This window comes from Symsagittifera roscoffensis, chromosome 3 (genome assembly GCF_963678635.1).
Source record: "Symsagittifera roscoffensis chromosome 3, txSymRosc1.1, whole genome shotgun sequence".
NCBI classification, from domain to species: Eukaryota; Metazoa; Xenacoelomorpha; order Acoela; family Convolutidae; genus Symsagittifera; species Symsagittifera roscoffensis.
In genome coordinates, this window is record NC_087064.1 from 79,967,317 (window position 1) to 79,990,675 (window position 23,359).

The 23,359-nt window shown below is 34.8% G+C and overlaps 2 protein-coding genes across 7 annotated transcripts in view; one reads left to right on the forward strand and one right to left on the reverse strand.

Annotated features, from left to right (window-relative positions):
* The first annotated feature begins 522 nt into the window (after window positions 1-522).
* Window positions 523-23,359, forward strand: part of LOC134841257 (metal cation symporter ZIP14-like) — a 379,452-nt gene continuing 356,615 nt past the window's right edge. For all 3 annotated transcript variants that reach the window (XM_063857115.1, XM_063857116.1, XM_063857117.1), the window contains exon 1: window positions 523-532. The gene's annotated coding sequence lies outside the window, so the exon portion shown is untranslated. The remainder of the gene's footprint in view (window positions 533-23,359) is intronic.
* Window positions 14,452-23,359, reverse strand: part of LOC134841983 (regulator of G-protein signaling 17-like) — an 80,916-nt gene continuing 72,008 nt past the window's right edge. For all 4 annotated transcript variants that reach the window (XM_063858113.1, XM_063858110.1, XM_063858112.1 and 1 more), the window contains exons 4-5: window positions 17,812-17,978; window positions 14,452-15,222 (exon numbers count right to left, since the gene is read on the reverse strand). In XM_063858113.1, the coding sequence (XP_063714183.1) occupies window positions 14,812-15,222; window positions 17,812-17,978 (578 nt within the window). In that variant the 3' untranslated portion in view covers window positions 14,452-14,811. The remainder of the gene's footprint in view (window positions 15,223-17,811; window positions 17,979-23,359) is intronic.

The following is a 23,359-nucleotide window of genomic DNA, read 5'->3' on the forward strand; positions in this document are numbered from 1 at the left end:
GTTAGTTAGTTATTTTTTGTTTCTAACTTCGTTGCCCATGGAATGAAGGGAGAAAGGAGTTTGTTTGTAATTGGACGACTTATTCTACTTGCAAATGATAATTTTTCCTGCATTGGGGAATTTTTTGACTGCGCTTTCATTTCAATTTAATCTGCAACGCGATTGCAACGAGACCTAGGTATACGGAGAAAAAAAAACTATGCAACGAGACCTAATTATACGGAGAAAAAAAACTGGGATTGAAGACGGAGCTAGAAAACAATATTCTACGAGAAAAAATTAGCTAGAAAAAAGAAGAGGAAACCATCCACAATTGTGTTGTGATTGTACTTTTATTTCATGTTAATCTTGACCTTGTGTTCCTAATTAAATACCTGTCTGTCACGTCCATTCGAAGCCAATTGGACTTTGCATCACTTCTCGATAAAAATAACGAAACGCAGTTTTTATTCAAATTTTTTATAATATTCTTTTTAAAATTAGGTTAGTTAGTCTTAATTTACCAGGGGTATTTGCAAACTTCTTATTAAATTGTAAGTGGTGATAATGAGTATGATTTCTGGAAAGACGTTTGGCTTGGGTAGAGAAGAAAGCGAGATCATGTCTGTCATACCCTTAGATGGCTCTTGGGATGGCAAGAAATTGAGAAAATCATCCAAAATATCGTTATTCCAGTTTGACACTTGTGAAGTTTACCTGTGCGAAGGAGACAAACTAGATTCGAGGGCAATGAGAGCTTTTCTCATCGCGTGAATTTCAAGTTTGATGAAATTCAATGAACCTAACATGGACATTCATTGTTTATATCCAATCTTACTGAGTGTAGATGACGTCAAAATATTACACCAAGGCTGAAACTTTTTTTAAATACATCGCAAATGCAATGAAAGGGAAATTCTACAATTGAAAATAAAAATTTTCAGCCAGGAAGTTTTCGGCTCATTTTATTTTCTCTGTTTTCAAGTTTCAACGAACCCACAATTATTTCATCTGGCGAATTGACAATTTCAGTTTTCAGCTGAAGTTATGCTATTGAAAAAAAACTAAAATGAGTTAATATTTGATTGTAATTGTAGTAAGATTAGAAGAAAAAACTAGGGGTCTGGGGGACGTTTTGGTGTATGTGGTTGCAGTTGAATTGGTGATTCTGTTAGAGAAGAATTTTGCAGAGGGCGGAAAGGAGAGGCGTGCGTATATGTGTGTTGTGGCCGCTCTGTTTTATTCTAAGAATTTGCAAACAAATGATTCGATAAATCTGTTATAGAAGTCTCGTTTCGTAAGCTTATATATTCGGTTCGGTGCTTTTCTCGTATCCGCGAACCAATGTCGTAAAATCCAAACAGTTGCAGCTTACTCTACCTTAGTCAGAACAGCAAAAACTGTTCGAGTTTTATTTAACAAGAGCCAGCAAAAAACCGCGGACAATTGATAAGTCGAAACGACCGCGGTCAATTGAAAAATGAAGCGTATCAATTCCAGATGTTGCACAAATTGAGTTAGTAAAATCATGAGATTAATTATGGTAACAAATTGAATCCATGATGACTAAAATCAATTGCTTGAAAATTAGTTTTTGGGATGAGAAATGATTTTTAAAAAAAGTACGTTGTCTCAGTTGGAAAAAACACGTTTTCTCAAAAAAAGCTGAGCTGGATTGAAAAAATTAATGGGGTCTTGGGGATATTAACCATACTATCTCTCTAAGTGAGAAACTTTTTGATATGGAAAAAGAAAAATAGTTTGGCAAAATTGCATTGGGTTTCCATAGCAGTCCAACTGTGTAGCGGTAAACTTGTTGGGTGATTCGGGTGAAGTTAATTCGATAATGTTAATTCGGGTGAAGTTCCATAGGCTTCCATTCTCGAGGTGTTGACAAGGAGTCCTGAAAGGTCTGTGTCATCCGGCGATTCTGTTTCATGGGTTGAAGGGACATGAAAGGTATTTCTTCCTAACATGCGGCAGTTGAGCCTCCAATGGTCCAGCCACGGTCTGCTGCGATTGCTCGAGGTGGTCGTAATAAAGTCGATGCTGTCTTTTCCAAGGAGAACTGAGACCTGATTGTTATCAAAGTCGGTAAATGTGAGTTCGCAAAGGTGATTGCAGACTCAGCAGATGCCGTTGAGTGTGTTCGGTTGAACAGTACAAATGTAGTTTGGCTTTGTTCTACTTGTAGGTAGTCGATTGTTGATTTCACTAAATAGCTGTCGTTGCTACCGTTGCCTAGAAAGTTGTTAGTGCTGATGTACTTGTTTCCAGTTATCAACGTAAATGGCAAGTAGAGTAAGAGAGAGTTCGTAAATCTCTGTTGTTGTCGATTCAAGGAGTTATGCGTCCGTGATGAATGCTGTGATGATGGGAAAGATAACTTTTGAGATGAGCTGCTGGTAGTAGGTTTTTCGTCGTGAAGGCTGCTGTGATGTAGTCGCTTGCAGGTTGCACATGTTCGCTTGGAGGGTCTTTCACTATATGTTGTCCTAAGCAATCGAGGCAAAGGCTTTCCGAGAGGATGAGTTTTCATTTTGCTTCAAATTACTGGTGTTTGTACTTGTCGCTATAGGAAGAGTGTTGTTTCTGGTTGCAGATATTTTCTGTGGGAATCCTTTGTTGTTGGCTGAAGGATGGTTATCGTTTCAATTTGATTGTCTATTTATTTCCGGTTAGGTTCAATCGAGTTGTGAAGAATGCGTGAGGGGTTCCTGATGCTACAAAAGTCTCCTCGGGGAAGGTATTCGCAGGCCAAGGCAAGATTCCGTAACCAGTCTTTAAACAGGGCAAAATTTGGCTGCTGAATTTCGTTGTCTACAAAGATACTGGGTTCATGCTTCACTGTGATGGAGCTTGTTGACTGCAAATTGTACATAGATTGTCGAGTTGAAGTCATTTGCAAATCCAAGAGTTTTGAAGGTTAGCAAAGTTGCTAACGAAAGATGAACACTCCATGTGTGAGTAATTTTGATGTGTCGATGGCGACCGATAAGCTCGTAGTAATCAGCGTTAGTTGCTGAAGTAATCTTTGGGACGGCTAGGCGTTTGATCAATTTTTGGTGGCTGTCAAGACTGTTGTTCAGTTGATGTTCAATATATGTGAAGGTTTCGATTATGTTGCTGGTTGTCGTCTGCTTCTACTGGTGCAGTGAGACTGTGCGTCTGCTTCTAATTCATTGATGTTGATGTCCGTACTTTCGATGTTTCTAGCGTTTTCAATTTGTTGAATGGCTTTTTGCAGGCGTTTTTGATTGAAACCGTGTCAAAAGGCTTGCTTTTCCTGGCATTTCGGTTTTGTCTGCTGGCTTTTTAATTCTTGTTGATTTAATCCATACCTCAAACCCAGAAAGCGAGAGTAAATTGTGAACAAGTAAATTTTATTCGAATTCAAGAGGTAATGGAAACAAATATCATAAATCGTAGTGAGAAAATTGTGTATAAATTTTGCCGATATCTCGAACGAAAGGAGATAAAATAATTTTAAGTGAGAGGACGTAAATTACGTGTATCACCTGAGAGTAGCATAAAATTTTGTACAGAGTATAAAATTAAAAGTTTTAACCAAGTGCCAAGAGAAGCCGAACCTTTTTTATCTGCAGGGGAAGAATATTGAAACCGCAGAACAAAGAGGGTCGTTTGTACTTAAACACCAATTTTCTATTGTTTAGTTGCGTTTCTAAAATAGTGTTTCAGTTTTCAAGTAGTTCTTTCTAAAGTTATGTTGTCCAATTTCAGTACTTTGAGTTAAGTTGTCTTCAATTAAATGTGTTCATGCAATGGGCAAAGTCAGTGCGTGTCAGGCTTTATATCGTGAGTTGAAAGTCATGGTAAGCTAGTCGATTTGTAGCACTGCTCAAATCGGGCTAACATAAAAATTGAACTTTCACTTTGAGGCAGAAGAACTGATGAAGAAACTAGAAATCGTTGCATTGAAGAAAAATCCAAAAGCACAGCTTTGAACTGCGTGATGGTAAAGAGCTAAGTTAAACGAGACGACATTCAAAAGCATGTTGAATAGCTTTGGCTCAAACACAATATGTCACCAATCCATGGTGAAATTTGGAGAGAGACGTCAACGTGATATTGAAGGAAATGATAATTCGCTGGATCATATTTATGTGTTTCCCAGAAAAATCAAACCCCAGTTTTGCCATTGCAGCTTTGCTAGACAAAACATTAACGCAGAATGAAAAATTAAAAACAAAAAATGAGAGGAAATTTTTGAAAAGACCAAAAAATGGCTACTACTATGTTGAATTTTGCCACTGGATCTTTTTGATTAAAGCCACGTTATAACATGAATAAGATAAAATTTTAGGGTGATTTTGGTTCCATGGATCAACGCGTGTCAGCTTGTCCCACCTACTAACAAAGGATGAAGAAAAATGGTTTCTATCTTGATGACACACAGGCAACATACAAGGATCAGCAAGATTTCGTTAATGTAAAAGAAAAAATTAGCTCTTACTGTTTCTTCTGCAATTTGAAGGTAATCATCAAGAGGGACAAATCTGAGACCAAGTAGCTGACGTCAAACATCACCGGAACCAGGAATCGCTGTCAAGGCTAAGTTCAATCAGGTCACGATTGATGAATGAAGTCGAATTGAGGAAGAAAAAGGTCCATGGAATTCTCGCAGTTAAAAAAATTTAAATAGTAAACGCGCAGTAAGTTAGTTTAGATATTCATACGCAGCTTCCGAATCCCTTGAAGTGGCTTATGATCTGGCTGCAAATAAAACAGTGCCGGAGTTGCAGCAAGACTGAAGTGGCTTAGATCTTGCTGCAAATTTGGCAATGTTTTCTTTGCAGCCAGATCATCAGCCACTTCATGGGATTCGGAAGCTAGGTATGAATATCCGAACTAACTTGCTGCTCTTTTACTGTTTTAACCTTCTTAGCTGCGACGGTTCCAGGTGAGCTTTTTTAATCCTCAATTCGAAGTCATTCATCAGTCGTATACGGAGAAAAAAACTATGAAAGAAGACGGAACTGGAGAAAAATCAGCTACGGAAAAAATTAGCTACGAAAAAAGAAGAGGAATCCATACTCAAGAGTAACTATTGATAATGAAGTGGTCCCTTTTATTTCCTTTCGCTGAGGAAGAAACTAGAGGTGTGTTTTTGCCGCCGCGTTTTTTTGTAAGCTTTAGGAAGGGTTTTGATTATTCTGTGATAGGAGCCTCGTTTAATAAGCTAATATATTCGATTCTAAGCCTCCTCAATCGACCATGTGTCGGTGTTGACCGTGTTTTTATTGATGATCTCTCGTATCCGCGAAATAATGCTGCTAAATCCGATCAAATATAGTTCGCTCTACCTTAGTCAGAAACAAATTGCTTCAATTTTATTGAATCAGAGCCAGCAAAAAACCGCGGAAAATTGATAGGTCGAAACGAGGGCGATCAACTGAAAAATGAAGCGTATCAAGTCCAGATTTTGCACAGTTTGAGCTCGTAAAATCTTAAGACTGATTATGATAATAAATTTAATCAATTGCGTCAAAAATTAGATTTTGGGATGAGAAATGGTTTAAAAAAAGTACCTTGTCTCAGTTGGAAAAAATACGTTTTTTCATAATGAAACAAAAATGAACTGGAATGAAAAAAAATGATTGGGTAATTGGGGATATCAACCATACAATCCCTCTAAATGATAAATTTTTTGAAGTGGAATAACTTTATCATTTTGTTGATTGTCCACTTCATTATTATCATATTTATTTTTCAAAAACTTTCATTTTCAGTAATAGATCTGATTTTGAAATAAAAGATCAATTTACAGGTATTTCTGAAAATTCCATACTTCTTCTCCAGCTCCTGTACTTCTTCTTCAGTAAACGTTCTTGTTTCGGGAACTATTTCCAGAGAATTGTGTGAGATGATGGGACTATGTTGTTCCGATGACTGTGTGACTAAAACTTCTCTACACTCGCTCTCGTTTTCAAAAATAATATGGCTGTCTGTGTCTTCGCTAAATGTGAAAGGGTTGTCAGCTTTCCCCGATGTTTGCTCTTCTATAACATCTTTATACAACTTTTCATCGTAAAATTTTGGTGGTTCAACATTTCGCCTTGCTCTAGAAGGGATTAGAAAATTACGTTCTGGTGAAGACTCGCCCACTTCGTGGACCGGTATATCCTCGGAAGATTCGTGCTCCAGTTCCAGTACCACTGGTTGAGCAGATGCACATTTTGTAGGTTGGATTGTTACTGGTGTGGTAATCTAAAAGTCGAACGTTGAAAGTGGCTCCGCCGTTCCGAGAGTCTAGTCCAGATTGTCGTGAAAGGGTAGTTGCTGGTATTATGCTTAATAGGCAATCGGTCAATGATCCGTGAGGATTCCAAGCTAAATCTATATATTCAGATTTAATGGGTTTATCCGACGGCGTCTTTTCTCGACAGTGATGTTGTACACAATAATTTAGGTCGTTAATGAACCTTTCCCTGCCTAGGTTTCTAGGAAGCCGCCCACAATCCATACAGTCCATTCCCAATCACGTAAGACAGAGGTGTCAAAGGGTACAATAAACGATTCATTTTCGACAAAGTAATCTGGTGAGAAGTTCTTTCGCTGCTTTCGTTCCGGTTGGAATCGTGTCTTCTTTTGTGGTGGGTTACTCGGTTGCCTGGATTTCTTAGACGAGGATTTGGTTCTGGTAAGGTTGTTCGACGGATTGATGGCATCTTGCCTTGTTTTTGCGCATACTTTCATTTTTTTGCGCCTATTTCAAAAAAACTAATAAAGTCAGGAACATTGACGCTACCTTTAAAAATTATAGGTTGTTTGAGAATATAATTTATCCTTTATGGCTATTTTGGCTATTTCAGATTTCCTTGAGATTTTCTACTAGCAAGTTTCACCGTTGTATGAGACGAATGTAGTATTTTCTCTCGCAAAGATCGATAATAAGGTTCCCCGTTTCTTCGATTTCAAACCTTTCGAAATATTTTACGTTTTTAGAGGTTTTTGGAGAGGCAGTCTCATATGTGTAGTAACTGAGTGTGACTTGGTTGTCGATACCTTTGGTTCAAGGTCATATCCTTTGTCTTCAAGGTTTTTTTTTTTTTTCGGCAACGGAGTTTCCAGGTATCCCTTTTCCACTTTTTTGTCCGCCGATCAATTGTTTGCCCTTAATCTTGACATAATTGATTTTACGTAGTCTAAAAAGTTACTACTATTTAGATTTATCAAGTTCTTCCATAAAGTGTTTGGTGTTCTGTTGAAGTGTTTTTCGAATGGGGTGCAATCGACTTCCGATTGTTTTTTACTCCGTAGGTTCCAATTGATCTTGGATACTGAGTCAGTGTAGATTTTGGTAGTTCTAATGACATTGTTTGTAATTTGGTTTAACGGTGTAGACGAGTTTTTCTACTAACCCGTTGAAACGGTGGTCGGCAATTGTACAGAAAACAATTTTGAATAATGTGTGATTTAAAATCTACTCTACTCCGGTGAAACACGAGGCGTGATCGACCCGAATTGATATTGGGTTTCTATGAAGATGGATATAGTCGGTTAAATATCGATTACTGTTTTGGCTGAAGTACTCGAAGCAATTTTTGAATTTTCGTCGACGGGAATTTGGAGAATCTGTCTATACAAACTAAAATATTTATACAATGGCCCCAAATAGATTCCAAAGTACCTGTGAAGTCCAAATCAGTCTCTTCATTTACAAATTTCAATTCAAGCATGTGGTTGTAATGTTTTTCTAGAATTAACGGTTTAAGCTTTTTACCTGGTTTTATGCAGTCCGAACAGTTTTTTCCGTGAAAGTAAATCATCCTATTAATGTGTGTCCACCATATACATTCCGAAAGGAATTTCATTGTCCAGGATGTTTTTCATGGAGAACTCTCATGGCGACTGTTCTCAAGACAAATAGTAAACACAATTTGTTCTTTAAGTAGAGTAATCCATTTGCCGTGTGTAAATCTTTATAGAAATGATTGACGTAGCCGCCCGATTTAGAGGTTTTAATCTCCCTGTTCTCCTCTAAAGCTCTGAACATGGGATATAAATTGCTGTCTTCTTCCTGAAGCCAAGCAATTGTTTTACTGTTAAAGAAACTACCTAATTCCAATGGTTTTTCCGACAATTTTAGAGAGTCTCGGTATTATTTTTTGTACTAATGATGACTGGTCTGCCGACATATTCTCTTTTGTAAAATTTACAACAAAACCAGAAGATGAGGGAGTTATTACAATTCCACTATTAACGTTTACTTTGCTTACAATATTAGATTCCATGGGAGTTTTCAGAAAATTAAAACATAAAGATGAAAAATGTTTTTAAAAAAGTAAAAGTTTGAGATGGTATTTTTAGAACAATTAACTTTAAAATAATCTAGGGGAATACAATTAGAAGTACCAAAATTTGGAACGGAATTGTTCAAAATCGCAATATTTCAGTCTGGAGCTAACTCAATTTTGAGTTAATGCGATATTCTTTTTACGTAGTATTACGTCAGTGGAAGTTTCCGAAACCTGTCCGATCAATTTTGATTAAAGTTTTGATTTATCTAATAAGTGAATATCCGAATCATTGAATTGACTTTGGTAAGTGTTGCTACGACAAATGCCTCGTCGCAATAGGTTTTTCATTTTTAATTCCAAATGTCAAGCCTAAAAACCCCATATCTTTACCCGCTAAATGTTTTATCGTAAAATTCAACGGTAAAAGTATGTCTACCCATCTCGTTAAGCGACTGTGATAGGTTTTATTTCCGTGATTAAAAGATTAAGCAATAAAAGGAATTCATGATCGGTTATGATTTCGAGTTCCGAACAGTATAAATAAATTTTGTAGTGTTCTACCGCCCACACTACGCGGAGAATTTCGAGTTCATTTGTTCAAAATTTAGCCTCATGATGATTACACAATCGACTAGCGAATGAAACCATCTTCGGTCTTTTTTGTGTAGTTGTTCGAGCGCTGAGGCGAGGCCGTTGTGTGATGCGTCTGATTTTATTCGAGTTTTCAGTTTCACGTCGAAATGTTTATTTCCGGTTAAGTTAAAAATTTCCCCTTCAATTTTCTCAAACACTGAGGTTTGTCAATCTGACCAAATAAATATTGATTTCTTGCTTAACAGTGGTATCAAAGGGCTTACTAATGAAGCAATGTTCGCAACAAACTTTATAAACTGATTGGTTGAGACGAAAAACGAACGCAAACCCTTCAAATTTTGAGGGATTGGGATTGATTTTAATGCTGAGGTTTTATCTGCCAAGGGGATTACTCATGTCTTCAATGTTACAAAACTTAGCTAATCGAATATCTTTCTTGCAGCTAATTACTATTGGGTTGAAAAATCTATCTTCATCGCATGATGCTAATTTTATTTGTGTCCTTCGAAGATTTGTCTGTCAAGCACTATGCTTTCTGCCGGAAGTAAATATGCTGGAATCCAGCGTCCTTTTTTTGAATAGGTTTCATTGGATGATGAAAATGTGTAATGTTGAGTTGATTTTCTAATTTACCGATTCTGTGGAATTGTTTGTTATTTTTCTTGAAAATGGTTTCCAATTTGCTTTTATATAATCCCACGAAACTTTTAAAAGACGTATTTTCAGTGTTGAATTTGTAGTGAGCCACTTCAGGGTTTTTGTGCCACTTCTATCCCGACATGTGGTTATTTGTCATTTCCTAGGATGTTTCGTTCGCGACCCTAGGTTATGAAGAAAGCCGTGTTGTCATACGTCCATCCGTTGGATCTAATTGGTACGATAACCTGTCCCACAATCTTTATCGGGTCGTCTGTGAAGCCTCAGTACAAGTCTTTCGTAGCCTGGTCGACTTTGTTGATTTTCAAATGTGGATCTCGTAATCTGAGTTCGTGGAGTACGTTCTTTTTCAAAAACTTTATTGGGCTTGCTGAGTCCACCTGGATATTCATTTGTACGAAACTCTCCATTCTCAATCCAACGTTAAATGGTTTTTTCAATTCTTTTCAGTCGTTGTCAATTATTGTAGTCACAATTAATACCGAATAATCATCGTTATCGCTTTTTCCTGTTTCTGACCATGCATTAATTACCCCGCAGCACTCTTTATGTACATGGTTGATTACGACAAGGCTATTCGACGGATTTACAAGTTCGTTATTTAAAATTTCAGGAATTTTTACAAAACTTACGTTTCTTTTCTAGATATACATCTTTTAGTGGAATTTCCTTTAACATTACGTGATTTACAGATCACGTCTTTCGCTGTGCATTTAGCAAGATGTCCTTTGGTGAATTTTCCTCCACATTTCATACAAGAATTTCCTCTATCCACTGCCAGGGTAATTTCTCGTTTATTAAAATTTCGATGAATATTTACAGCATTTTTATTCACAGGGTATGAAGTTTAAAGCAATCTGTCATTTTCAAATGATTTGAGATACTTTTCTCATCAACTAAAGCGACATTTTAGGCTTTTTGTGCGGAGATTTTTGGTCAAAAATTGGGTCTGGATTTCGTAGCTTTTCATGTTGTTAAGGAAAACATTTCGAATCCATTCTTCCTCTCCACTGGATATGTCGCATTTCTTCGCCATTTCCGCTAGAGCGCCCCAGAAATGTTTTAAATTTTCTCTATATATCTGACGTCTATTGAGTAGCTTATGGCGTTCGAATGTAACATTGGTTTTCTAATAAAAGCTTGTTGTAGGAAATCCCAAAACTCGGCGAAAGTTATCCGTATGGTTTGAACTTAAGAAAACTTCTGTGAGAAGAATTTCTTACCCTCACTACCCAGTGCTAAATACAACATTGTGCGAATCTTCTTGTCCGCCTCATCCATTTGCATTCCGTTAAATGTCATTATTTCTAGTTTAATTCGGGCATTCTCAGAATCATTGAATCTGTTTCTTTCTTCAACGTTTCTTGCTAAGCGTTCTGTTTTTGCTGATATCGACTCGTTTTGAGGCTCTTCCTCTAATTTTAGGATCTCTGGTTTTAAAATCTCTAGTGGGATCAAAAAATTGTTGATATCGGTGCTCTCTTTCGCTATTAATGCCAATTGGAACATATCGGGGTAGGAGGTCAGTAGTTTGTGATTGCCAGAATAGGGGTATCACGCATGCCAGATTCATTTACAGATGACTGCGCAAAAACAAAATATACTACAACTTCATCAAAAAAAAACTTAAAATAAATAAAAGGTAAGAATAAGAGTTCAATTCAAAAAAGTGTTATTTCTATCTACGACACAATAACACTGCCTTCGCTCACTCTGGAGGAGATCACTTGCGGTAAGTCAAGATCATATAGACCAGTTAATTAAACGTAGACTAATTAAATAAGAACAATCACAACAAAGATTTCATACTGTTGATTTTCCAACTCATTATTATCATACTTATTTTTCAAAAATTTTTATTTGTTATAATAGATCTGTTTTTGAATTATTAGATCAGTTTAGAGATATTTCTGAAAAATCCATTTTATCCCCTCTTAAAGGAGTTTTAGGAGGGGATTGTACGTTAGATCCGTTGAGCTGGATTAGGGCTCTGCTATCGGTGAAATTTCTCAAAAATAGGTGAAGTTTTCATAATGCTATCTTCGAATTTCAGCTGACAAAAAACGAGTCGTTCAAAAAAATCGTTATAGCATTTTTTCAAACTTTGGACTGAAATTAATGAAAAATTATTACTGTTTTTTTTATTTAAAGCATCTAGATAATTCTAAATTGAACAGCTTGAATTTTTTCCTATCACAAAAACATTGGTATATTTTTAACGATAATTTTTCGCTGGGCAGTCGTTGATTTTTTTTTGGTCTAATTTCAAAGTTTCAGAAACAGTTCTCTTAAAGCAAAAAAAAATAGATTTGAAAAAAAACACTGGCTCATTTGATTTCCTAAGCTTTGTTTTTTTGCTCAAGAGTATTTCAATTCAAATTTCAGCTGATATGTTGTAATTTGTACACTTTATATATTGCTGAGCAATAGTGACTTCGTGTAATCATTTTTATGGTTGCTCAACACAGGATAGTGATTTAAAAAAGTCAGTGACATCAAAAAAAAAAGAAATATCTTTCAGAATTGACAAAACTGCCTCATAGATTAGATTAGACTGAATATCTTTTAAATCAAATCTGCGACGAAGTTTCTCAAAGTTTGTGTAATTTTTAAGTTTCCTTAAAAATTGATATTGTCTTTGGAGATACCTCGAAAAAAAATTTAAAAGTCTATTGTCCTAAAAATATCCTGTAACGATTTGAATTTTTTTTTTTCAGTTTCATTCACAAGATTCGACAATGAGAACAGCTGAACACTTTCTCCGCGAATTTAGTTCAGAGTGTAAACCGAGCGCAACACAATCATGACTCCGATTCGTTTGCGCTACTTTTTCTAGACAGAAGATCCAAAACCAAGTGTAAAGCTCAGGCTGCGGCTCCCGTTTACTCAAAGTTCACAGAAGGAAATAGTCTGAAAACTGTGTTCTATGAAAAAAGTGTTTGTTCAAAATTATTTGTAAAATGCTTGATAAGTATTCGAAAGAATGAATCAATTAGAAAAAGGGAACGGTTAAAGCGGAAAATGCGCCATAGAGGCGCGGTTTAGCAGAAGTATTCAACAAATAAGATCAAACTTTATGGGCACAGGTCACAAGTTCTTTTCTGATATTGAGAATACTATAAACACTTTTCAAACTGATTTGAACTGCACAAATGTGATTTATTTTACAGGGCGAAGTAAAACAATCCATGCTAGCTTAATCTAGTTACCCAATTGACCATAGTTTTTTAAAGTCAGCGACCTTAATTTCCCCATATTTATGATTGTTGTGAATCCCACTTGTCAAGTTTCAAAATTGCTTTGGATGCATTCATTCAAGTGAACTGATTTTTTAAATGATTTTTCCCTTAAAACAAAAGTCAGTTATTCTATTCTGCAGATGGGAAAAAGTTACTAATGAATCGAATTACATAACGGTTGAAAAACTTTTTCAAATTACGTTTTTATATTCATACAAACCTCATTTTGAGAAAACATACCATCCCGTACCCAGGGGATTTTCTGTGCAAGATCTGAAATTCTTCATTTCTTGCACAAGTTGATTCTCAGATCTGAAATTCCTTGTTTCAGATCGTGATAAGAATTGACAAATTTCAGATCTGAAATTTGGATCTCAAATGGAAAATTTCAGATCTGAAGTAACCTTGAAAAATAAAATTTCAGATCTGAAATTAGATCTGAGAATCTTTTGTTGAAGTATAATTTATGCATTTCGAGCAAAACATGGAATTTTTATTTTTTGATGTTTCTGCAATACACAATTATGTTTAGGTTAACTAGCGATCAGAAAAACTTCCAAATAAGACTTTGCTGAGTATCTGCTAGTAGCTAGCAGAAGCTAACAAAAAATCAAAAATACCTAGAATTGAGTCCAAATCATAGATTTTTCAGATCTGCAATAACCAAGAAAAACTAAATTTCAGATCTGAAATTAGATCTGAAATAGATTTTTTCAGATCTGAAATAACCAAGAAAAAGAAAATTTCAGATCTGAAATAACCAATCCTTAAAGTATCCAAGCGGTAATTAAACATTTCACAACCTATTTCAGATCTGAAATTTAGATCTGAAAAAGATTATTTCAGATCTGTTTTAGAAAATCTACTGGGTACGGGATACTAAGGCTGACATAGTTTTTTCAAATTACTTTTTTTTATTCATAAGAACGTCATTTTGAGAAACCTGCATCAAAATATGTTTCCCTATGAGATAATTACCTTCAAAATAAACCATAATTTTGATCATTACCTCGCTCGAAAGTAAATGAGAGTAGCAAGAGTCGAACAACAAAGTGATAAAAAAGGCGTAAATATGTAAGCACCTCGTCATTTAACACTGAACTATTTCGAAATAAGGTCATTACAATGCAAATCAGTTGTTTTTGAGACCAAAAGTCTATCGCTAGAATACATTCACATGGTGAGTCACTTGTTAAGATCAACAATACCTACCTCAGTTTAACAGTTTTGGTTGGTCAGTTTAACAATAGATCAATTGTAGTTTGAAGCACCTTCATGTTCATTTGTTACTTAAGAAGCCCTGTTTATTTTTTAAAACACCGCTGATAATATTTCGAACAGACTTTTATCTGCTCGTGAAACTCTGAAAGACGCATTTTTTAAAGTTTATAAAACATTCTGTAAGTTTTTTAAATGAAAATACCTTTAATTTTGTTTTTCATAAGGTTTGCATTTCTACCTTCAAAATTATTTTTTAGCAATTTTCAAAATTATTTTTAAAATCATCAACGTGTGGTTTTTAAGAACTGAATTCAATGATGATGCATTTAAAATGCGTTTCAATACATAGCAAATGCATCGGACCATGAATTCGTATGATTGACTTTGAGACATTTTAAGCGAGAAATCATTTTAAGCTCACTTTATTTTTTCTTGGTTTCCAGTTTCGACCGAGTACTCACATTAAAATTTTCATTTTGAGAATTAACACTTTTGCCTTGTATTCGAGGTTGTTCTTTTAAGAAAAAAGAAAATGAGCTCATATTTTGTAGTAATTTGAATAGGTGAAGTTTGAAACAGCAGTTAGGGTAATGTAGTTTGAAGATAGGTTCGTTGGTTGGTTGACGGTAGAAACAACTAAAATGGTCTAAGAGATCAAAAATAATTAATCAATACTGAAAGTTGGCTATACAGTTGAATAGAACAAATTAAAAACAATTTTGGCAATAATTATGGTAACTAACTTGACATAAGCTGCCCTTTAGTTCATTTAAAATTCTGAAATATAATTTTTCAAATAACATTTGACTTTTTATTTGTAAATTTTGATAAAAATGATTGGCGTGTACGGCTTTGCTTTGCTATTTTCCTGAATTGCTATTGGCTGCTGGTTTTGACGAATCTGGAGAGGTCGGACTTCCGCTATCTTCCACAGTGGCTCGACCTAGGTTCGAACCCCCACCTCTACCACTACTGTTTTGCGTAGACGAGGAAGAAACTAGGGGTCTGGGGGATGTTTTGGTGTATGTGGTTGTGGTTGTGTTAGTGGTTGTGCTAGAGGAGGGGGGTTGAAGGGGGGAGGCGTGGGTGTGGGTTGTGGCGGCAGCGGCATTTTCTTCTAAGGATTTGAAGAAAGGTGAGTTGATAAATCTGTGATAGGAGTCTCGTTTCATAAGCTGATATATTTGGTTCTGTGCCTCCTCAAATGACTGTGTGTCGGGGTTGACCATGTTTCTATTGATGATCTCTCGTATCCGCGAGTCAATGCTAACCTAGAGGCGGAACAAAAACACATAAACAGATTCACTCTACCTTTGTCAGAAAAAAAAACAGTTCTACATTTATTGAATCAAAACCAGCAAAGAAAACCGCAGGCAATAGAAAAGTCGAAGTCGGGACAAAAGCGAATCAAGTCCAGATATTCCACAATATGATCTCATAGAATCATGAGATTGATTATCATAATTGATACAAAAAAATGAACAACTTATACACAGGGGCGAAGTGAAGCTTCGCGCCACTTTCAATACAGCACAAACATAAAATCACAAACTAACCGACGAAAATTAAGACAAACGATGAAAACAAAAAAACTGAATTTTTCGTTTGAAAGTTGAAAAGAATTTATACTACCAACTTTCAAACTTTATACAATTTTATGGCATGTGTTGATTTTGTTTTGAATAAGGTTACATTGAATAAACATGCCAAGTAAGACAAATGAATGATAATTAAGCACCGACAAAAAACATACGAAGCGGTAAAAAGCCGAAAACTCTTGAATAGACACACCCGCGTTGCCGTTTCATGCATAATAATAGAATATTGTGAATAATCATGGTCTGTCTGAAAAAAAATTCAAAATATTCAATTCTAATCGATTAATAATCGACTATAGTCCAAACAAAGTAGAAACCAATTTCAGCCAAGATAATCAACTGAATTGGATTATAGTGAGCTGTGATGGATTATAAAAGAATCTGATCTTTTTAAGCAAAAATCTGGATTTTCCAAAATTGTTCCGTATAGATTCAAAAGATAAACATTGTAATAGTCAAACTGTGACTTACGTTCGGCTTGTAAAATTCTCGTATTGATTTCTATTTGTTTTTTTTACGATATGTTTGTCAATATTTCTTATTTGCATATTAAAAACCGAGTAGGCTGTAAATATTGGACGAAAAGCCGCAAATTGGAAATTTTGGAAAAATTATAATCCATTATAAAGGATTTTAATTGGATTGTATTCGATTTAAATGCTTCAAAATTGATGGATTATTTTCAATTTCGTGGTCTCAAAATGTAAGTATAATCGATGATGTAACTATTTCAACATGAGTACGAAAAATGTTTATAATCAATTATTACCAATTGAACTTCGTTTTTGGGACGTTGAGCCGAAACAAAAACTGTTTTCATAAACTTACAAACTCAAAAAACTTCTAAGCCAGCCCCCTTGTCAAAAAATTTCAAAAAAAAATCTCATAAAATGAATCAAAATGAAGCAGCTCAATCACCAAAAAAACTAGGAGCGGAATTTTTAAAGGCGAATAAAGATGTAAAGAGAAAAAAGAACAAAATTTTTGTTGATGAATTTACAGTTAATAAAAATACAGCCAAAATTAAACATTGCTTGTAAAATACTTCACACGAAACACTTCTAAAAAGAGCGTATTATCGTACGAGCAATTTTTTATAGCGTATATCAATACGAGCTATTCAAAACATTGACTAGGCTTTTATATAAAATCTTGAGGACAGAATTCCTAAAAAAATTCAGTTTTGGACGCAGAGATTAAGATATTGCAACATAAAGGAAATTTCACAGGCAAAAATCCTCAAACAATAGTTGTAAGCATTGAAAAACAGTTAAATTTTATACAAAGTTTTTTTGCAGACTTTGCTGAGACAGTCAGCAATCCTAATGATAGTTATACATCACAAATAAACAAAAACTATAGATCTTTTTTGGTGTTATATAACAATAGCTGGTAGGTTGAGTTTCATTAGCTGGACCTCTTTTTGCTATACTTCGCACATTATTTATAATGTAATTCAAAAGTCAAATTTTTTGGCAAAAGAAGAGTGAGATTTGAATTTTTGAATAGCTAAAAGTAGTACCTTGAAATTAATTCGTGCACTATGCTCAAAATTACCACCTATTGTATCATATCGCCCTTTTTTTAAAGTTGGATTTTTTTCTTCAAAACTATAGTTTTAGGATTACCTTAGTACCTTATTAGTACTTATTATTACCCAGGGGCTATGTGACTGTACTGCTTAATTACAGTCACATAGCCCCTGGGTACTAATAAGTACTAATAAGGTACTAAGGTAATCCTAAAACTATAGTTTTGAAGAAAAAAATCCAACTTTAAAAAAAGGGCGATATGATACAATAGGTGGTAATTTTGAGCATAGTGCACGAATTAATTTCAAGGTACTACTACTAGCTATTCAAAAATTCAAATCTCACTCTTCTTTTGCCAAAAAATTTGACTTTTGATTTAAATTATAAATAATGTGCGAAGTATAGCAAAAAGCGGTCCAGCTAATGAAACTCAACCTACCACCTATTGTAATATAACACCAAAAAAGATCTATCGTTTTTATTTATTTGTGATGTATAACTATCATTAAGATTGCTGACTGTCTCAGCAAAGTCTGCAAAAAAACTTTGTATAAAGTTTAACTGGTTTTCAATGCGTTTTTCAATTTGTATAATCTCTGATATATGAAAACAATTTATAATTACTAATATGATTGTTTAAAAATGCACTTCCAAAAATGGGTCGTGTACTCGTTTAGAGGTGACGTTTTTGGCTGTGTGTAGTGTGTACAGAATAATACTACTGACTGACCTCTTTGGGGGAGAGGACGGAGATGAACTCCTCGTAGATCTGTTTGCACTTGTCAGTGATTTGTGAGTTGTCCCTGATCTCCTTCAGCTCCTCACACGCCAGCCAGAACATCATGTTCTCCTCACTGTACTCGCTCCTCAGGAAGTGACGGAAGCTGTCCTGTCCACCTAAACCAAAAACAAACAAACCAACTTTACATTCATCCCCTAAAGCAAGGCATTCTGTTATCTGCATTGCGAGTGAGTGTTATCTTCAGCGCCCCATTCATAATTGTTCAGCCAACCCAAATCAAGCGTTTTACAGGATAAAAAACTATCGAAAAAGTATAGACCATATTCGTAGTGACAATGCTCGTAAATTTCTTTTCTAGGGGTAAAAAACAATCAAGTTAGTACACGCAAGTTTTACCAACAAGTAGTTTGAAACAAAAAAAATCAAAACTATTCCCATTAAACTGAAAGTTTGTGAACGGAAAGGTTGTTTTCTTCAGATCAATGTTGACTTTTTAATGAGTAACCTTTTTACGGAACTTTTTATATCATCCGAAAGGTATTGTTGTCCTGAGCTTGAATTTAAAAGACTAATTCACTTGTGATTGTCTTTCGTACAAAGTTAAAGACTGCTAATTTGGGATAATAATTGCGCAATATATTTCGTGCTACTGAATCGTAACCGGTTGTTCAATCCATCATAGAAATTTTTCAAAATTGAATTGGCATGGTCTTTTCAATATTTTGCCACATGCCAAATAAATCACTTTCAACATTAAATAGCGTTTGGAAGATTTTTTAAAAAATAATAATTAAAATTTTTTTGAAACTTTCATTAAATTTTCTAAAGCAGACATTAATCCATATATCTTAAAAGGCAGTCGAAACATTCAATCTTCGTAGAAAGTGCGGAGTATTTATGCTCGGGGGGATTTTTTTATTCAGTCAATTTTCGTCTTTTTACCTGAGCGTGTTGGACGGAAACTTTTTGAACAATCCGAAAGATATTTTCAGAGCTCATTTTAAAATTTTCAGAGCTCAAAAGTTGTTCTGAGCTCATTTTAAAACAACAATTTGACTGTGATCTTATTTTGTAGTGTTCTGGGGGCTTGAAAATTGCTAATTTGGTCAATTTGTGACAGTTAAAGTGCTATATTTTGTGTTCTTTTAACATACGTGAGTGGCAAAATAATGCGTTCCCAATTGAATGAGCCCGAACCTTAGCCCTAATTACCCTGTTTGTTGTGTTCTACACAGCGTATGCTGATTTGGGGTAAAATGAGGGAAAAAAAACTTTTTTTTTGTTTGTTTCGAATATTTAGTCAATTAAGCAACCAAAAAACAAACTTTTTTATTTGCCTTAAAGTACAGAGAGAACATTCAGGGCTTCGCCTTGATAAACGAAAAGCGTTGTTAGCTTTCAAACAAAATGTGAAATTTGAATTTTCAGCAATTTTTCATAATAAGGAAGGAATTTCTTATGTGCCTTTTTATCTAGATCAAACTGAGAGCAGACGAGTGAGCAAGCGCTTCCTTCCGCTGACATTTTTAATCTCCTCGCCATTCAAAAGGATACTCAGTTCCTCTGTTAACGTGGTGTTACGAAATCAACAACTTTGCCGATAAACCTGTTGAGCTTTGAGAAGCGCATCACTCCAATTCAATATTAATTTTGAGGGGACATCTTGAAAAAAAAACTTTTTTGTTCAATTTTATCTAATGAGCTTGATGCGATAAAAGTTTTTTCAAAATAGGAACTAACTTTTATCTTTTGATATATTTCTAATGAAAAAAATCGGCCAAAACATTTTGAAAAAGTGCTTGATGTACGGATTTCCCGTAATTGATATCCAATAGTTGCTGGTAAACAATTTTTTTTTCAAAACTATATTTTTGCACAATATCAAATATCAAACGGTCAAGTTTGATAGTACAAACTATGACGACCAATTACTTTGCCTCAATTCACTTTGAAACGGTTTTGTGGTGCGGGGTAGTTTGCCTCGCATAAATATTCTTCACAGCGCGCATAAATTATACAATGTTCCAGAGCAGGGCCGGACTGGCAATTTTAAAACCCCCAAAATTATATGTAAAAAAAATAATAGAAGCTAAAATAGAATTAAAAAATATTGGAAACTACCATTAAGGTATGAAAATTGGTTAAAACTTAATCGGTTTAAAGTTTAAAATTTCCACACTTTGACCAAAAAACTACCACAAGCTTAACAGAAAATCAGTTTAAAATTTCCGAAATTTGACCAAAAAAAACCACTACAAGCTTAATATTCCGCGTTTTTTAGCAAATATTTGAAAATTTAATCTGACCCCATTGGATCAATCTGATTAAGTGGCTTTACTAAATTATTACGCATATTTCAGCCTCTTCAGGGAAACCAATTTTTCATTTTCCCAGAAAAACTGCAAAAAATCCCACAGTAGTTTTAAACACTAATTTCTAAATGCCACATTTCAGCTTCATTAATCACTTAACTTTTATCATTTCTTTGTGTTGAATAAGTCTGTGCCTCTTGCGAAGTAACCGGATATTGATTTTTCCGTACCTGTACAAAACAGTCCCATACAAAACAGTCCAAAAAACAGCCGCAAGAGATAAGTCTTTTAAAAATTAAGTGGACTCTGCAATTTGTTGGCGGGTTTCGCAAATTGTTAAAGTTTTCCGGAAAAAGCGTGAAAGTTATTGTTTTAATCCACAATTTGGGAGTAGATTTGTGCAGTTTGGACTTGTAATGAATCTGCTTTTAGGCAGACTGATTCCAATAAAATGCTTTCATGAATGTTTCGGTATATTTTGAGATCTCATTTCCATCAGAAAGATGTAGAAAAATAAAATTTAAAAATTGTTTTGGCTCCTACCCATAAATGGAAAGGAACTTTGAGTTTCTAAGAGTTCGTTACACAAAATCAAGAACAAATTAAGTATCAATAAAAACAAAACACTATTAAAAAAAACAGCTTGATATCATAGAAAATTCTTGGTATTGAGAAAAAAAGTCTGATATTTTCTATAGTTCAGAAAAGTGTCACAATTTGAAAACGATATTTTGGCCGATTGAGAAACTAAAACCAGCTTTTTTTTCAACCAATTCAGATTTATTTACACTATTGTCCAATTTCACTATAAGTGCAGTGAATTTTTTTGAGAAGAGCAAAGGCTCAAAAAAGCGTGCATTTCTTCATAGTCAAATAATCGTTTTGTGCAGAATATAAGCTACGCGCAGAGGAAGCCTTCAAATACAGTTTATTCTGGGTTGATATTTTGCTGATGTTGCATGCCAGCTTAATTACATGTAAACGGAACTTTGGACCGTCGTGATTATGTTTTTTCAGCTATCAGAGGGTTCAGCTATGAGAAATAACAGCAAAAGAAGCATTTGATGTATTGCATTTTGATGTCCTAGTTAAGCGGACGTAAGTGACAAACTCAGGCGAGGCGATTGATGAACGGTAAGAAGCAGCTCCGGGTAAAAATGAATATTTTGGCCACTGACCGAGCGAACAAAGTATCCCTTCGATAGTTTAATTTATGCCATTTGTTATCCTGCTTCTGCAGCTTTGTTCTATCCCAAATAGCTGCAACTTGAATGTTTGATTACTACTTGAAGCAAAAGTTAAATGTTGAAAAAATTGATTTTAGTTGCTTTATCAATTTGCGGGTATAATTGAGATGCGTTAGTAATCCAATACTCTAAGATATCGTAAAAAGAAAATTCGGGTCGTAAAAGGAGGAAAAGCGGCCTTGTGAAAGTCCTTGATCTCTCAGTTTACCCCCGGGGACTCCCTAATCCTAAAATGAAGTAGCTTTTACCAGTCTCGTTTTCATAACCCGCTGTTTTTGATCGCACGAAAAAATGGCAACCGGTAGAACATTAAACAAAAATTATCTCAAACTAAAACCTAACATCAGCGGTAGATTTTCGAAGAGAAACTTTTTCAAAAACTGGAAAATTTGTCTTAATACAATATCTAGCAAGCACTATTTTGAAATCATTTTCAAAAACATTTCCCTTCAAGTTTGCTGTGTGTCCATTGAATCAATAAACTACCCCCCCATTCCCCACTACGCCAATTTTCTGCAAAAAAAATTACCATCTGATCAACTATAAGTCTCTATCTGTTGCCAACACCAGTAAAACGAACGACAACGATTGAAAAGCAACTACAAAGTAAATTTTAGCTTTGTAACCAATTAACAATCCCCTCCATCACCTATGGAACCTATTATAAAATACACTCCATCTATATTGAACGATAAATTATTTATGAAAAACACAGACCACAATGAAGTTTGACCAAAAATTATTTTGTTGCTTGCCCCCACCCCCTCAAAATTATTGATTTATATAAAACCATAAGTGCATTTTCAAAAGTTTTAGCTTTGGCCAACCAAATATGGATGTCATTTAACAATACACAACGGGGGCCTTGGGGCAAATTCAAGTGTCGAATCCCCGAGGAGAAGAGTCCCCCCAGCGGATTTCTTCTTCATTCTTAGCTGCTAAAATCATTCTTTTGCTAGATTGAATTTTTCTACTCCTGTAGAATAATATATGCCTATAATGACGAAACATCAGTCATTTTTGCGCAGAGCGCAATACACAGGAGACTTAAGAGTGGTAACATTTATAGAAAAAAGAGGAAATTAGTTCTTCTAGAGTGACGAGACTTCAAACTAAATATTATTTCTTCAACTGATTGATGCAAAAAGACTACTGTAAATCCACGTCTTAAAATGCGTTAAATGGCTCTTTAGAAGCAAGCAGACAAGCTAGTATAAATATAAATATAGGCGGTTAAGATACAAATATTTTCTGCTGACTAAATAAATTAAACTTAATGAAATTAGCCCGCGTTCAAAGAGTCCTTGGAGAAAAAGTTAAGCCGGTAACAGCATAAGAAACACATACTGTTCCATCACAGATAATAAGACATTTAAAAAAATAAGTCACTTAACTTTTTGAAATATTTTTCGATTTTTTCCCGGCTTTTCCAGTTTTTCCCTACTGTTGGAGAAAGATGGGAAAGTGTTGACGAATTCTTTTTAGGTCAAAAGTTACGCTAATTTAGAATAAATATTAGTTAACTAAAGTAGGTCACTTGAGTAACATGTTCTTCGGTGGAATGCAAATCAGGATTAAAATTTTTTATTGTGATGCCAAAAGTGACCCTTTACTAACTTGGGAGGCGGAGCAAAAAGCAGAATGGTCTAAGAGCAGAATGGGTCGAAGAGCAGAAGAACAGAAAAAAAAACTTTTATTGATTTATACGGGCTAATTGATAAACTGATTATTATAATCGTCAGTAATACCAAGAAAATGAATAAAACAAGCATGAATTGAATAGTTTTATCAAGTGTCGCGATTAAGTTATTAAAGTTATGCATAAACTATTGCTTCTTCGGTACTATTGAAAATTCTTATACTTAATTTACCGATTAGATTATAAAATTTGATATTTTTCTGTTTTTCTGCTCTTGGACCCATTCTGCACGTAGACCACTCTGCTTATTGACTGGCCACCACTAACTTGCTGCCTGA